The 14,379-nt window shown below is 41.0% G+C and overlaps 1 protein-coding gene across 2 annotated transcripts in view; it reads right to left on the bottom strand.

Annotated features, from left to right (window-relative positions):
* Positions 1-13,644, bottom strand: part of LOC121508600 (transmembrane protease serine 6) — a 31,897-nt gene extending 18,253 nt beyond the window's left edge. Inside the window, exons 1-8 of one of the 2 annotated variants that reach the window (XM_041785556.1) lie at positions 13,439-13,644; positions 9,373-9,496; positions 6,964-7,106; positions 5,955-6,022; positions 3,717-3,904; positions 2,656-2,697; positions 702-906; positions 248-384 (exon numbers count right to left, since the gene is read on the bottom strand). In XM_041785556.1, coding sequence (XP_041641490.1) covers positions 248-384; positions 702-906; positions 2,656-2,697; positions 3,717-3,904; positions 5,955-6,022; positions 6,964-7,106; positions 9,373-9,496; positions 13,439-13,528 — 997 coding nt within the window. In that variant the 5' untranslated portion in view covers positions 13,529-13,644. The remainder of the gene's footprint in view (positions 1-247; positions 385-701; positions 907-2,655; positions 2,698-3,716; positions 3,905-5,954; positions 6,023-6,963; positions 7,107-9,372; positions 9,497-13,438) is intronic. The other variant, XM_041785557.1, reaches the window with a different exon arrangement.
* Between the last annotated feature and the right edge of the window lie 735 nt (positions 13,645-14,379).

Here is a 14,379-nt window from a genome sequence, read left to right as displayed (position 1 = left end):
GCTTTGGTGAGAATGGTTATAGAACTTAACTCAAAGGTAAGTCATGATTTTCCTGGCTTACATGGGCCCCCCAGTTCGGCTGGGCCCCAGAAACCTCCTCCCTTTATCCCCCCTTATGAGGGACCTTGCATTTATGCACTGCTTGTTTAGGGCTATGGTCCCCTGACGACAGTGTAATGCAGAGCCGTGAGTCATCTGCATAGATGTGTATTTTTTTATATGATCTGATGCTCTTTTTTGGTCTTACCTTGGTGGTCCCAGGCCTGTGCAGACAATGAGAAAGGGTCTTTGTAGTTGTACAGACCTTGTTTCCAAACCACAGTTAACCACTCGCCTGATGACAGCACATGTACCACACGCTCATGTCTGCTGCAACCGTACACACTGAGAGGAAAAAGATGAATTATTCTGAAACAATCAGTACATGCACAGTCTCAGTACAGAAGGTCTGGGAAAGATCTATTCACTGACAATAATTAGCAAGCAGCTAACTGGTTGTATGTCGAAAGGTTGACGACAACATGACTTCTATGCTTTGCATTTATGCTGCTGAATTCTGGGGCTTATTACCACAATCATTTGACTTTTTCTAACTATAAATATAGTGACTGATTGAAGGTTTTGCATTAGAATACTTTCATTAACTGAGGCCTGTTTTGAAAGTCTGCCTAACAGCTTATTAATATGTGTGTAACACTTACGAGGTGATGAGATTGGTATCAGTGGGGGTCAGGGAGTTGTACACCACCAGCCTGTCCCGGCACTCTGGCAGCAGCCACTCCATGTGGAGCTCCAGCTGGAAGCCTGGAGCAGTCTGGAGGTGCCACAGACAGGAGGAGCGCTGAGTGTCGGGGCCACGGAGAGCCACAGGACTGCTGGACACCACCTTCTGGTAGCGATAGCAGTCTTATGGAAAGGATGCCAAAAAAAAATAAAAAATAGTATTAATGACAGCACTCAGAGGGTAATAGGCTTATCTGGTTTACTGCTGCTTTATAAAAATTAAAATGCACCAGTTGATCTCAAGAGTAGTCACCACCCAATGCATTTTGAAGCATGTATTAGAAATCTGCAAAGCTTTGATTGGTTCAAATTCTTCATATCTGTGTTAATACTGAAGGCAGCATTTGACATTTTCAGGGTTTTGGCTCTACAACCAAAATCAAAATTCAACAAAGCAGATGAAAATATATATTTGATTATTACATTTTTTTGATGGTTTTAAGTTTATTGTGAGCATTAGTGTACCTAATAACTACACTTATACCCAAATGCTGTGACTTTTTAATACTCCAGACATATCATGATTTCTGCTCGAGGCAGGGTCTCCCACAGTGGGGCCCATGGCCCTTAAAGGAGGCCCAAAGTGATGACAGGGGCTCTCAGAGAGGCCAAATAAAAAACAGCTTTGCTGTGGAAAATTTTGTGAGTTGAGTTCGAGGTAGATGTAGGGTCGATGATGAATCTACACGAGTCAGAACTACATAGAAAAGTAAGTATGACGAGTCATGTCTTGGCCCTGGATTAACCTGTATGATCATTGGTATCAAAGAGTAGGCTACACTTCATCCATTTGCTGCATTCTACCTACAAAATCAGCTTGATTGTTGATTCCTACTGTTGCATCCTGGCAGCCCACAAGAAAAGCAATGTTTTTGTTCCTTTTTCATCTCTATCAAGTAGGAATAAAAAACATGGGAGATGACAAGGTACCAGGAGTATCAGACAGGAATATTTTCTTCATTTTCAGAGTTTTGCCTTTATGGCAGCTCAGACAATGTCGACAAATCATCCACTTCCTTCTTTAACCCTGCTCTCTGTCATCAGAGATTTTTATGCAGAAGTGAACATAATGAGCTTTAATCACTACCACACTAGTTGTATCAAACATTGTACTAAAACTTTATCATTACCTGTGATTAATTTTTTTTTCTCTTAATGAAACTAACATAATTAGGTATGTGGTTTATGTTCATTTTATCAGTTTGGATGTGAATTTCTGAACTTCTCAGGTCAGGCCAGGCATAGGAACATATGCCGGTTTGGTGCTTTGCCGTGTCAGCCTTGGACCTGGTCTGCTCTGGCCTCCTGATGGCCATCTTCCAGGCCAGTGCCCCATCTTTGAAGGTATTCCTCTAGCTGCCCCCAACACAATGCACACGGTCCCTTTCGGTGTCTGGACCAGCCCACAAAGTCCTGTGCACCCTGTATATGGTGAGCTGGATCAGGCCTGAGAAAGCATGCCTGGTGCCTGTAAAAGCGCAGCTGCTGTTCCAGTATCAGGCTGCTGACCCTTCCCGTCCTTGCCCTCCTGACCACGTCAGCATTAGACACATGGTCTTACCAAAGACAACCAAAGATGCACCAAAGAGAAGTTGTCACAAAGAGTCTAGTTAGCACATCTGGCCATCAGTCAGTGTCCAGGCCTCACAAGAGAACAGTAAGACTGCGTGGACTGAGGACCAAAATGCTCAGCCTGAAATATGACTTCTGAATTCTGCCTTGCTCTAATTTTGATTGGACGAGAAGCCATGACTAGAGTTGCCCACATGCATTAGATTTTAGTTCAGGATAACACAAATCAGAATTTGATTAAAATTAATAGTCAAATCATGACAGATTATGAAAAATGCAAATGAAAATAAAATGAGATACCAAAAGAGGCTTTCAAAAGTTCAATAACTCTGGAGTCGGTTTCTGATAAGAGAAAAACAAAGACGTGAGAGATAAAATGAAATAAATAGAACTTTTCATTTCCGTTTTTGGTCTTCCAGGGCAGAGGTTTTCAAAGTGTGTGAGTCAGCCTCCCCTAAGAAGAACTGATCCATTCGGTGGACCCCCACCCACAAAAAGGATTCAAATAAAAAAAAATTAACAACAACATTTCAAACATTTATGTCTAATCTTGAAACATTTTTAACATTAATATATTTTGGATATTTTGTTTTGCAAATGTCCTTAAACATCTGCCTTTCCCACTTATTCAGTCATAATGCCATTAAAAAAATACCCTTTCTCATGTTTTTTGGGCCATTTGACAACTTCTTTTTGCTTCTTTTTCCACTTTTATCCCATTTTTGCCCTTTGTCACCTTTTTGCCCATTTAAGCTACCTTTCATCATTAAATATCCCTTTTTGTCCAATTTTTGCTCATTTTTGTGATGTCTTTTTGCCACTTTTTCCCAATTTTTGCTACTTTTATCCTTTTTTTTGCCCATTTAAACTACCCTTTGCCATTACATACCACTTGTTTCCTCTTTTTTCCACTCATTTTTTTGTCACGTCTCACAAATTTTTGCTACTTTCTGACCATTTTTCCACTTTTTCTCCCCATTTTCATCCATTTTTTGCTGCTTTTTGACCATTTTTGCCACCTTTGACCTATTGTTATTGCTACTGCTGCCTCTTTTTACCTCTTAGATTGTGGCTCTTGCAAAGGTATTTTAAATAATTTGGCTCTTTGGTTGAGTAACACTGCTCTATAGCATAGACCCTGTGGTAACTATAAGTCTATCCATTTTGCTCAATGCACAGCAGAGATTAGCAAAGCAAATCACCTTTTTTTTTTTGTTTATGGTTCTGGGCCTCCCCTGAAGCTCTGTGGCGCCCTCCAGTGGACGCTCGCCTCACACTTTGAAAACCACTGTTCTAGGGTATTTAATTTCTTTTATGTGCAAACAAACACACAATTCTCCTCTTTCGCTCTTTGCTCTCACCACTGACAGACAGCGAGGGGAGGTGGAGGAGGTATTCATCACAGCTGGCCGTGTCTTCCTCCGTTGGCCCTCTGTACCACCTCAGGCCCGTCTCCAGGCTGCCAGTGACCTTCTCCAGTGTGACCCTCTCAACATGGCTGCCTGGCACTGACATCATTATCCAGAAGTGAACCACAACACTCCCCTCCCTGCAGCAAAGAAAACCAAGACCAAAATCCACAAAAAAAAATGACTACACCGCGTTCCGCATTATTATGCAAATGATATTTTTCTCTGATTTTCCTAAATATTAATGCAAATGACAGTCAGAATATTTTTCAAGTCATCAGCCATTAGAGCATAATTCAAATGTTTTTGAACAAACTTCATAATGAAAACATTTTTTTTTTTTTTTTAAATAAAAACCTCAAAATGCACTGTTCCATACTGTTAAGCACAACAGCTTTTTAAAACATTTCATAGGTTGTAAAGAACTGAAAATGGTCATTTGTAGAAATTGCAGCATCAGGAGTTCATATTATCTGAAATCAAAGCTATTTCAATCAAAAACATCTCAACAGGACAAGTTCCATGTTAACATAGGAGCCCTTCTTTGACATCACCTTCACTATTCTTGCATCCATTGAACTTGTGATTTTTTGGAGAGTTTCTGCTAGAATTTTTTTTTTGCAGGATGTCAGACTATCCTCCCAGAGCTGCTGTTTTGATGTGAACTGCCTCCCACCCTCATAGATCTTTAGCTTGAGGATGCTCCAAAGGTTCTCAGTAGGGTTGAAGTCAGGAGAGGATGGGGGCCACACCATGAGTTTCTCTCCTTTTATGCCCATAGCAGCCAATGACACAGAGCTATTCTTTGCAGCATGAGATGGAGCATTGTCATGCTTGAAGAAAATTTTGCTACAGAAGGCACGATTCTCTTTTTGTACCATGGAAGAAAGTGGTCAGTCAGAAACTCTATATACTTTGCCGAGATCATTTTCACACCTTCAGGGACCCTAAAGGGGCCTATCAGCTCTCTCCTCATGATTCCGGCCAAAACATGACTCCGCCCCCTCCTTGCTGACGTCATAGGCTTGTTGGGACATGGTGGCCATCCACCAACCATCCACTACTCCTCCATCTGGACCATCCAGGGTTGCACGGCACTCATCAGTCAACAAGACCGTTTGAAAATGAGTCTTCACGTATTTCTGGGCCCACTGCAACCATTTCTGCTTGTGAGCATTGGTTAGCGACGGCTGAATAGTAGGTTTATACATGACTGCAAGCCTCTGGAGGATCATACACCTTGAGGTTGGTGGGACTCCAGAGGCACCAGCAGCTTCAAATACTTGTTTGCTGCTTTGTAATGGCATTTTAGCATCTGCTCTCTTGATCTGATGTATTTGTCCATCAGAAACCTTCCTCATTATGTCTTTATCTGCACAAACCCGTCTGAATTAGCCACAAATTTCTTCACAGTACGATGATCATGCTTAATTTTTCCTGAAATATCGATGTTTTCATTCCTTGTCCAAGGCATTACACTATTTGACACTTTTCAGCAGCCGAGAGATCCTTTTTCTTTCCCATATTGCTAAAACCTGTGGCCTGCTTAATAATGTGGAACATGTGGAAAAGTGAATTTTGAGGTTTTTATTATTTTTTTTAAATAATAGTTATCATTATGAAGTTTGTTCAAAAACATTTGAATTATACTCTAACTGTTGATGACTTGAAAAATATTATGACCGTCATTTGCATTGATATTTAGAAAATCAGAGAAAAACTTTGTTTGCATAATAATGTGGAACGTGGTGTATGTCTTGTCTACTCTATACCTTCTACTATGTCTTTGTTGATTTTATATTGTAATTAAAAACATGTCATTCAAAGCTCGCAGACCTATCAGCTACTCTGTTACTGCAGGCAGAGGAACACATAGGCCTGCACAGAATCACACAGGAGTGCTAAAACAAAGCTGAAAAGTGAAGCTCTGTAGAGATCTATCAGGACTATCTATCAAGAAAAAAATATTTGTTTTCTTGGCCATGTGAAAACCTAAGGCTTGAATGTTTACCTGAATCATTGTATCACAAAGCTCAGATACCCCCCCCCCCCCCCATCTGACCTGTTTAAAGTGACAACATATTTCAGACATAATTTTACAAAACTGGAATAGCCATTAACATATAGGCCTCCTCTCAACTGAATTCCACTATGTCCCTGAGTTTTTGATGCAAAAATTGATCCACATACCCAAAGGCGAACACAGTTGTGTAGTTGTAGTATCGAGAAAGTTTTGAGGCTTTCATTATCTTCTCCACCTGAAACAAAGAGAAACAATATCATGCATTTAAATTTGGACTGTCAAACTGTTGTACTGCCTTAAACCAGGGGTTAATGACTTCCTGAAAGAAAAGACTGAACTTGAGGTAGACTGAAAACTGTGACAGGAATTCAAACACAAAGAATAAAAGAGTAAATGTGTGAAAAAACAGGAAGACAACTTCTGACTTGTCCATTGAGCTGTGAGATTTTTAATGTCAAATAAGACATTTAGGAACAGTGGAGGACTTATTTCTCTCTGTGACTGCAGAGAGAGATGCTGCAGTTGCAAAGAGTGCTAAAAGAGACAATAAAGCATGAGATTAATAATGATTTTAAAAAATGTATTCACTAACGAGGTCTCTTAATTAATCATGATTAATGCTGACAACCCCAGTCTACATGTTGCATGCTGTTTTAAAGGGGGCATATTATGCAAAAATCCCTTTTTCAGGCTTTTCTTACAAAAAACATGTGCCCCTGGCCTGTCCACAATCCCCTCAAGAATCAGACCCCGCCCCCACCTTCTCCAGCTTTCAGAAAATGTGTGCTAAAACAAGCCGTTCTCAGATTTTCCCCTCATGATGTCATGTGGGGGGTTAGCATCCTCCTCTCAGCTGCAAGAACCATTTGACATAATCCAGCCTGTTGGGTTTGTCTCATATTTACAGTTTACACCTGTTGAGCCTTTCCTTTTCTATCGTTGCCTGAAACAGTGTAGTCTTAATCTAGGGCCACTTTCTATGCATTCTATGCTGAATGAATTTAGTCAGTTTCACTGATTGGTTTTCCAACAGGAAGATGGTACTGCTTCTGGTATTACTTCGGGTTCATGTCGTTGAATTGCACAATGGGAACTACTTCTCTTTATCTAAAAGCATTGGAACCAATTATTCCACAGTACGATGCTGCATCAGAGTAATAAATGATCCATATTTACCATTTTCTGTACTGCCTCGGCCTCTTTTTTGAATGCAGGACTGCTGTGTGATGACAGATCAGTGGTGAAGTTTCTGTTGAGGATGGAGATGTAGGCTGTGTACTGCTGCTGGACTCGAGGCTCCAACGCCCAAACCCTGTACTCTGTTACAGAGAAAGGAGTGATTACTGACATAAAAACTTATATTAAACCACTCTTTCAGATGTGCTATAAACTTTTTAAAATCAGAGCAATAACAAGTAAGCCCTGATCGACTTTTCTGAGATGTTTTCACCATCACACTAGCTACCTAACATCAGGTATTAAGTATAAAAGACAGCCAGTTTTAAGAAATTTAAAAGTGAGTCAACATATTGAATAATTTGAAGTTTTGGCCTGATGATGGCAGAAGATGGCCTCCCTAAAGTTCAGGTCTTTAATCAGCAGACACCCCTACCGGCAACCAACCTGGGGGTGATCAGTCCCTGGCTTGTGTTGAAGTGGCGCAGTCAACCACAGATTCCCCCCTCAGGAGCCACAGTCACCAGGAGGCTTTTTCCGTGGCCTCCATAATGTTCTTGGCTCTTCTGCTTTGCACCCCAAGGAACTTGAGGGCCCACATTTGTGATCAGCCCATGAATCCTCGGCAGCCGATTTCCACTAGCGATTTCTCCCGCTGTTACTCCAGCACTCAGCCACCAGCTCTACGAAGTTTTCTCTTTTCCACTCATTGGCATCCTTGACCCTGTTTTCCCAGGGAATTGTGAATTCCAACATCACCACCCGTTACCTGTTATTGACGCTATCACCACATCTTGGTGGAGTTTAGTAGTAGCTGTGGCAAGGAGAGCAAGGCAGATGGTATGCCTTCTCCCAAGCTCTGACAAAGGTGACATACTGTTTGGGGCCAGGCCGGTCTTTTATGTTCTTGACTGCAGTGTAGATCTTGTCCAATGACCTTGTTGTGGTACCACTGATACTACACTTCTCCTGTCTTTGGACAGGTACTAATGATGTGCTGAAGCATGCCCCTCTTCTGGCATGGTTGGCAAGCCAGAGAGTCCATCATGCCCCGTAGTTGTAGACTGGCAGGGCTTGGGAGAATGATATAAACCGACCAAAAGAGGAACTTAAGGTGCAGCGGTTCCACTTTCCAGAGCTTTAACAAGGTGATTTGCAAGGTTCTGCGCAATCCCACCCGGTCCAGGCACCTTGTTGGTGCATGCAGACTGTCCTGTTGTGGTAATCTTCCTCTGCTTCTGCCCGTAGCTCTTCCTAAACCAGCTGATATTTCTCTTTACCATGGGCTTTATCATCGCATGGTTTCGGTTGTGCCCCACCCTTGCCTCTGCTCTCCCTACCCCTTCAAATGCCCGCCACTTCTAGTTCTCACCAGATTCCTGCAGAAGGGACCTTGGTGATTAAGGGATCCCGATACATCATCATCTCCCTGTCTCTGGGGTCTGACTTCTTTTTGAATGCGCTGCCACTCCCATGCCTGCACTATGGCCAGTCTCTCCTTCAAGGTGTCTTGTAGCTATTGTATGTTATCAGTACTTCAAACAACCTGACTTTAAAAATACTGAACAATTCATTCAATTGGAAATGCATTACTGAACATTTTTAACTAGGCCAGTGTTACTCAACCCTGCTCAACCAAAGAGCCACATGAAAAATACCTTTGAAAGAGCCACAACTTAAGTGGTGAAAAGTGGCAAAAATGCCTTGAAGTAGCAATAAAAATAAGTTAAAGGTGGCAAAAATGGTCCAAAAGTGGCAAAGACACCGCAAAATAATGAGAGAAAAGGAACTAAATGAACAAAAAGCTGTCAACAGTGGCAAAATAGGGCAAAAAAGAGGAAACAAGTGGTATTTTATGGCAAAAGGTGCCTGAAATAGGCAAGAAATGGTGAAAAATGGTGAAAAGGGGCAAAAATGGTCTAAAAGTGGCAAAAACGTGGCCCAAAAAAATGAGAGAAAAGTGACAAAAATGGGCAAAAAGACGTCAAGAGAGGCAAAACAGGGCAAAACATAGCTTGAATGGGAAAAATTGTGGATAAGGGCAACAATGGAATAAAAGTGGCTAAAAGAAGTTACAAAAAAGGGCAAAAAAGAAGAAAACAAGTGATATTTAATGGCAAAAGGTAGCTTAAATGGATGAAAAGTGACAAAAAATGGTGAAAAGGGGCAAAAATGGAATAGTGGCAAAGATGGGAAAAAAGTAGGAAAAAAGTGGTATTAAAAGACAAAGGTAGCTTAATTGGGTGAAAAGTGGCAAAAGCAGTGAACAAGGGCAAAATTGGGATAAATGTGGCTCCAGAGCCTCATGTTGAGTATCACGGATTTAGACGTTTCAGAGTCCAACACTGGAACCTTAAGTATCACAAGCATGACTGAGAAGAAGTGAATATCAAAGATACATCTGTTTACCTAGGAAGTACCAGATCAGCACTGCTCCGGCCACCATGAGGATGATGGCAAGGAAGGCCAGAAGACTTTTACAGCGCCGAGTCCTCCGTGTTGGAGCAGTCAGAGCTTGTCCACCATCACCTACCTTTATAGAACAGGAAAAATGTGACTTTCTAGGTTAAAGATGTAGTAAAACTTTCTAAAGTATTGGTTCCCAAACTGGGGTGTGGGCATCACAAGGGTGGGCGCCAAAGATCTCAGGGGGGCGTAGGACCCTGTCTGCTCTGTTGTCAAAATTACACCTACTTAAACATTTTTATCATGAATAGAAACATAATAACATAATAACTTTGCAAAGCAGATGGACTCGCCCGTTTCCTTGTTTCTCACTGGCGAATCCATCTTGCAAAGCTCCCGTCTGAACCGTTTGGGCCTGGCTAGAAAGTGACAGGACCAATCAGTGACGAGGGGCAGTATTAGGCAGTATCAGGCACGGCAGAGTCGCAACAAGAGGCTGAAGCAATTGTGGTGTAAGAGATTGGCGTGGATGCTGCTAAAGCATCAGTTTTATCAGAACTTATCGACATTTCTTTGTTAAAAGAAGAACAAAGAACAGCAGTGAGTTGTTTTCTTTTCAAAAACGACTAAAGTCGTGCCCTGACATGTCCACAGTCGCCATAGTTCATGTTATTCCTCGGTAGCTGTGCATGCACACCTCGGTCACGGCTACGTCACGTGTTTTGTTGCTCTGATTGGCCCGTAAAGATGTGACAGACACAACGTTCATCCAATCACCCTCTGAGTTTTTTAAAAATCCTCTGCCCTTTCCCAAATGCTTAGTACAGAAGGTTTTTCAGATGGATGTGTGAAACACATTAGGGCCAACCTAAGAGCGAATCTAAAATATATTTTTAAAAAAAGCAAAAAAATCCAAATTTTTAGGGGAAAAGTAACATTATAAAGTCATATATTTATTTAAAAAAACAAAAACAAATTCAGAATTGCCGAGTTTAAACAATGTTGGAAATTTAGAAAAAAGCTAGAAATGTTGGAGTTTAAAAAGTCTCTTATTTTGAAATTAAAACTCATCAAAATTTCAAGCTTTTAAATTGTTAATTCACAAACTCATGAAGTTGAAAATTATCATTATCTCTATTATCTTCTAAAACATTTTCTATCCCAGACTTTCAAAGACAATTTTTTCTATTTTATTTTCATAAATTTATGACTTTTTAAACTTGAGAATTTTTGAGAGTTTTTTTCTTGAAAGTTAACAGATCATCTTTATTTTTTTTTCTAGAGTGGCCCTAATACAACATCCTGATAATGGATAATTTATGCAAAGATCTTTTGTCAAGAACAAGTGTATGTAGGTCTGTTATGGTGGGATTTTGTCAATCAGGGGTTAGCTTTTCTAAGGTACCAGTAGGGGGGCCCTAAGGAGAAACCGTTGGGAACCACTGTTGTAAAGGTTCTGTAAAGCACACTCTCATTGGGACACATCAAGGACTTTAAGATCCTAATGGATTTGGTTTAGTCTCAGGGTCATTTACTGGCCTGTCATCTTTTCCTTGCCTAAGACTTCACATCACATTTTCAATCCAATTACAGTCCCCTCCAAAAATATTGGAATGGTGGGCCCAGTTCCTTTATTTTTGCTAGAGACAGAAAACATTTGGGTTTGACATCACAAGATGAATATGAGACCAGAGATCAACGTCTTAGCTTACATTTCCAGGTGTTTACATCTGGATCAGAAAAAAAAACTACATTTTAAGGTGAGCGAAAGTATAAAATAGATTAAAGTGAATAAAACTTAGAATTTATTTTTAAACTCTTTGCTTGCAATCACTGCATCGAGCCCGTGACCCACTGACATCACCAAACTTTTGGAGGGGACTGTATGTGTAAGTTTCTGGTTGATGATGCAGGATCCATTCAAGTTTCATGTTAGCAGAAACCTGTGCGTGTTGTGGACGAGACCAATTTTTATACAGAAACCTTGATTTTTAAAGAAAGTGCAGCAGATTTTTAAACTCCAGTGAGTCATCTCTCTGAACAGTTCATCAAAAAGTCCCCTTTGAAGCCTGGCTGCAGCTTTCTGTCACATACTGTATGCAGAAGTGCTCCCCAAAGCAACTGTGGATAAAGCTTGATGAGTCGCTGGAGTTTCCCTTTAGGGTTTTGTACTTTCAAGTGTGGCGAGTCATTTTAAAGAAGTAAGGCAAATGCTGAGAATTATGAGAGGAAGTGGTTTACAGTGCAAAGACACGAAAACAGACACTATTAGGTGCAAACACAACCCTCTGGCTGAAGCCTGTAAAACTAATACATTCTCATGTTTGATTTGTACTTTATTTCTGCATCTGTCTGTATTTGTGTCAGATAAACACAGAGTTTTCCAGGCGGTATATGATATATGGTTATTAAATAATGAGATTGGGCTTATAAGGATAAAACCACATGGTTCACAGTCACACCGACTGTTAAGCATTACAGGGTTTATCCTGCTTTTAAAATTATGAGGCGGCCGTCTCCAGCCTTAACGTCATGAAAACTGTTTTTTTTTCTGACAAGCATTGCATGAACACAGCAACAAATGCTGCACTGTGTGTGAGCTACAGACACACAAACTATGGAAACTTAGTTTTAAGGCTAAAACACAAGGCTTTCCCTGCATATCTCCCTCCTCTTAATGCCGTAGGATCTGCGTACGAATTGGTACAATCGTAAGAAATTAACTGCAACTGAACAACAAAAGACAGAAGCATGGATATGAATATGATGTGCTCAGATATTCTGACTTGATCTTAACTTTCATGCAAATTTGAACATGACAAAACTGCAGTTATCCCACAACTTCTGACTCCTGATCAAAAAGGAAAAAAAAAGGGAAGCTAATTTGTGGAGACATTTTGGAGCAAATTTAGGGAAATCCACATTTTTTGGAGTGATAACATGCAACGAAACTTGAATCTTCTAATATAATCCTGAGACAAAATGTCAGTGTGTGAAAACACCAAGGATGAGGATGGCAAGACAAAGCAAGTACAAATTTAAAACCATGTTGATTGTCTTCTTTGACATTGAGGGGATCACTTTGGAGGAGTGGGCTCCAGAAGAGTTCAAGGTGAATCAACACTATAACAAACTAACCTGACACCTTGGAAAACCTTCAATACTAAGCATTTGGGAAAGGGCAGAGGCTTTAAAAGAAACTCGGAGTGTGATTGGATGAACGTTCTGTCTGTCACATCTTTACAGGCCAATCAGAACAACAAAACACGTGACGTAGCCGTGACTGAGGTGCGCATGCACAGCTACCGAGGAATAACACGAACCATGGCGACTATAGACATGTCAGTGCACGACTTTTGTTGGTTTTGAAAAGAAAACAACTCACTGCTGTTCTTTGTTCTTCATTTAATGAAGAGATGCTGTCAAGTTCTGATAAAACTGGCGCTTTAGCAGCATCCATGCTAATGTCTTCCACCATAATTGCTCTGGCCTCTTGTTGCTGCTCACGTTCATCATGACTCTGCCACGCCAGAAAGTACTGCCCCTTGTTGCTGATTGGTCCTGTCACTTTCTAACCGGCCCCAAACGGTTCAGACAGGAGCTTTGCAAGATGGATTCGCCAGGGAAAAACACGGAAACAGGCATATCCATCTGCCTTGCAAGGTTAATTACTAACAGGTTCTAGAAAAATTGTGAGGAAAATGTTAGAAAGGCAGCACAGCTGTGGAAAATTGCTTTCATTCTTCATCAAGACAACGCCTCAGCTCACACTGAAGTCTCAGTAAAGCAGTTTCTGACCCTTAAAATAAGTCAGCGATCACCCTCCCTTCTCTTCTGATCTAGACCGGTGTGACATTTCCTAAGATCAAATATGTGCTCTTTTAGACATTTAGAGTCTGTATCAGAGGTTAAGAAAAAAGCTACGAGGGTCTGAGACGACTGAGGAAGACCTACTGCACTGCTTCAGGAAGACCTGAATGCAGAGGGGGAGGAGATTGAAGGAGAAAGACACTGAAAAATTTTCAATAAAATCATATAACTGCATTAGTCTTTTTTTTAACAGCCATACCTCATAGTTACTAACCCCATCGCTCTGAAAAGCAGGAGCAACTCCCTGCTCACATGAGGTGGATTTCTTAGAGCCGTGCCCGAGCGCCATGTCCTCAGTCTACCTCCTTAGTTTCTTGAGAAGTCAACTCCATGGTGGATCTCTGACGCCTGAGTCCTCCAAATTAAGAGCTTTTATCCAGCGACTCTGGTGAACACATAACCAGACATGTTGCTCCGACTGCCGAGGAACAGCGCACTCTCTGTTTGTTAGTCCAAAGGTAGAAAAAATCAATCAATAATTCCCAAAGCTTGCTTTCTATCTGCAGATTGCTTCAACTTTGGCTAAATTGCTTCTATGCTTGCAAAAAATAAAAGCCTCCATCTATAAAGTCATTGCCTTTTAACCCATCTGAGCATGTTGTAGAGCTCTTTCTTGTGAAAAGCATCCTCGGTGAGGGAGATAGAGCATCACAGATGTCTCCAGTCATAGCTTAGCAACAGTGATGCACCCAGTTCCGTGCACCTGCACAGGTAATTCTGATGGGAATGAAGCAGCATGAGGCTACTCATGTTCACTTTCCATACAAACAAGAAATCTCAGAGGACCATGAAGCAGCAGAGAGAAAGAGTCTAATGATGAGTGTTTCACACTCTAAAGGAGACTGAGTTTATGTAATGTGTGTAAGACTCCCAAGCTTCAAATATGTTGTCATGGTCAACTCATTTATTTATATTTTGTTATATCATGTTTTCATTGTAAACCTAGTTGGCCATTTAGGAGTTATGCAAAATATACCTGCATGTGTTGGGGACGGCCCAATCAGCTGATCATAGTCTGTTTGGTTATAGAACATTGTGTCCTTATGTCCAGATTTAGAAGGGACGGTCCCATTTCCATGCTCTGTGTCCCATCAGAAATTTACCTAACACCAATGTGTCCAGTTTTTAAACAACGCCGTC

Source organism: Cheilinus undulatus, linkage group 4 (assembly GCF_018320785.1).
Source record: "Cheilinus undulatus linkage group 4, ASM1832078v1, whole genome shotgun sequence".
Taxonomy (NCBI): Eukaryota; Metazoa; Chordata; class Actinopteri; order Labriformes; family Labridae; genus Cheilinus; species Cheilinus undulatus.
The sequence above is the reverse complement of the archived record's forward strand: the minus strand, read 5'-3'. Positions and strand labels throughout refer to the sequence as shown.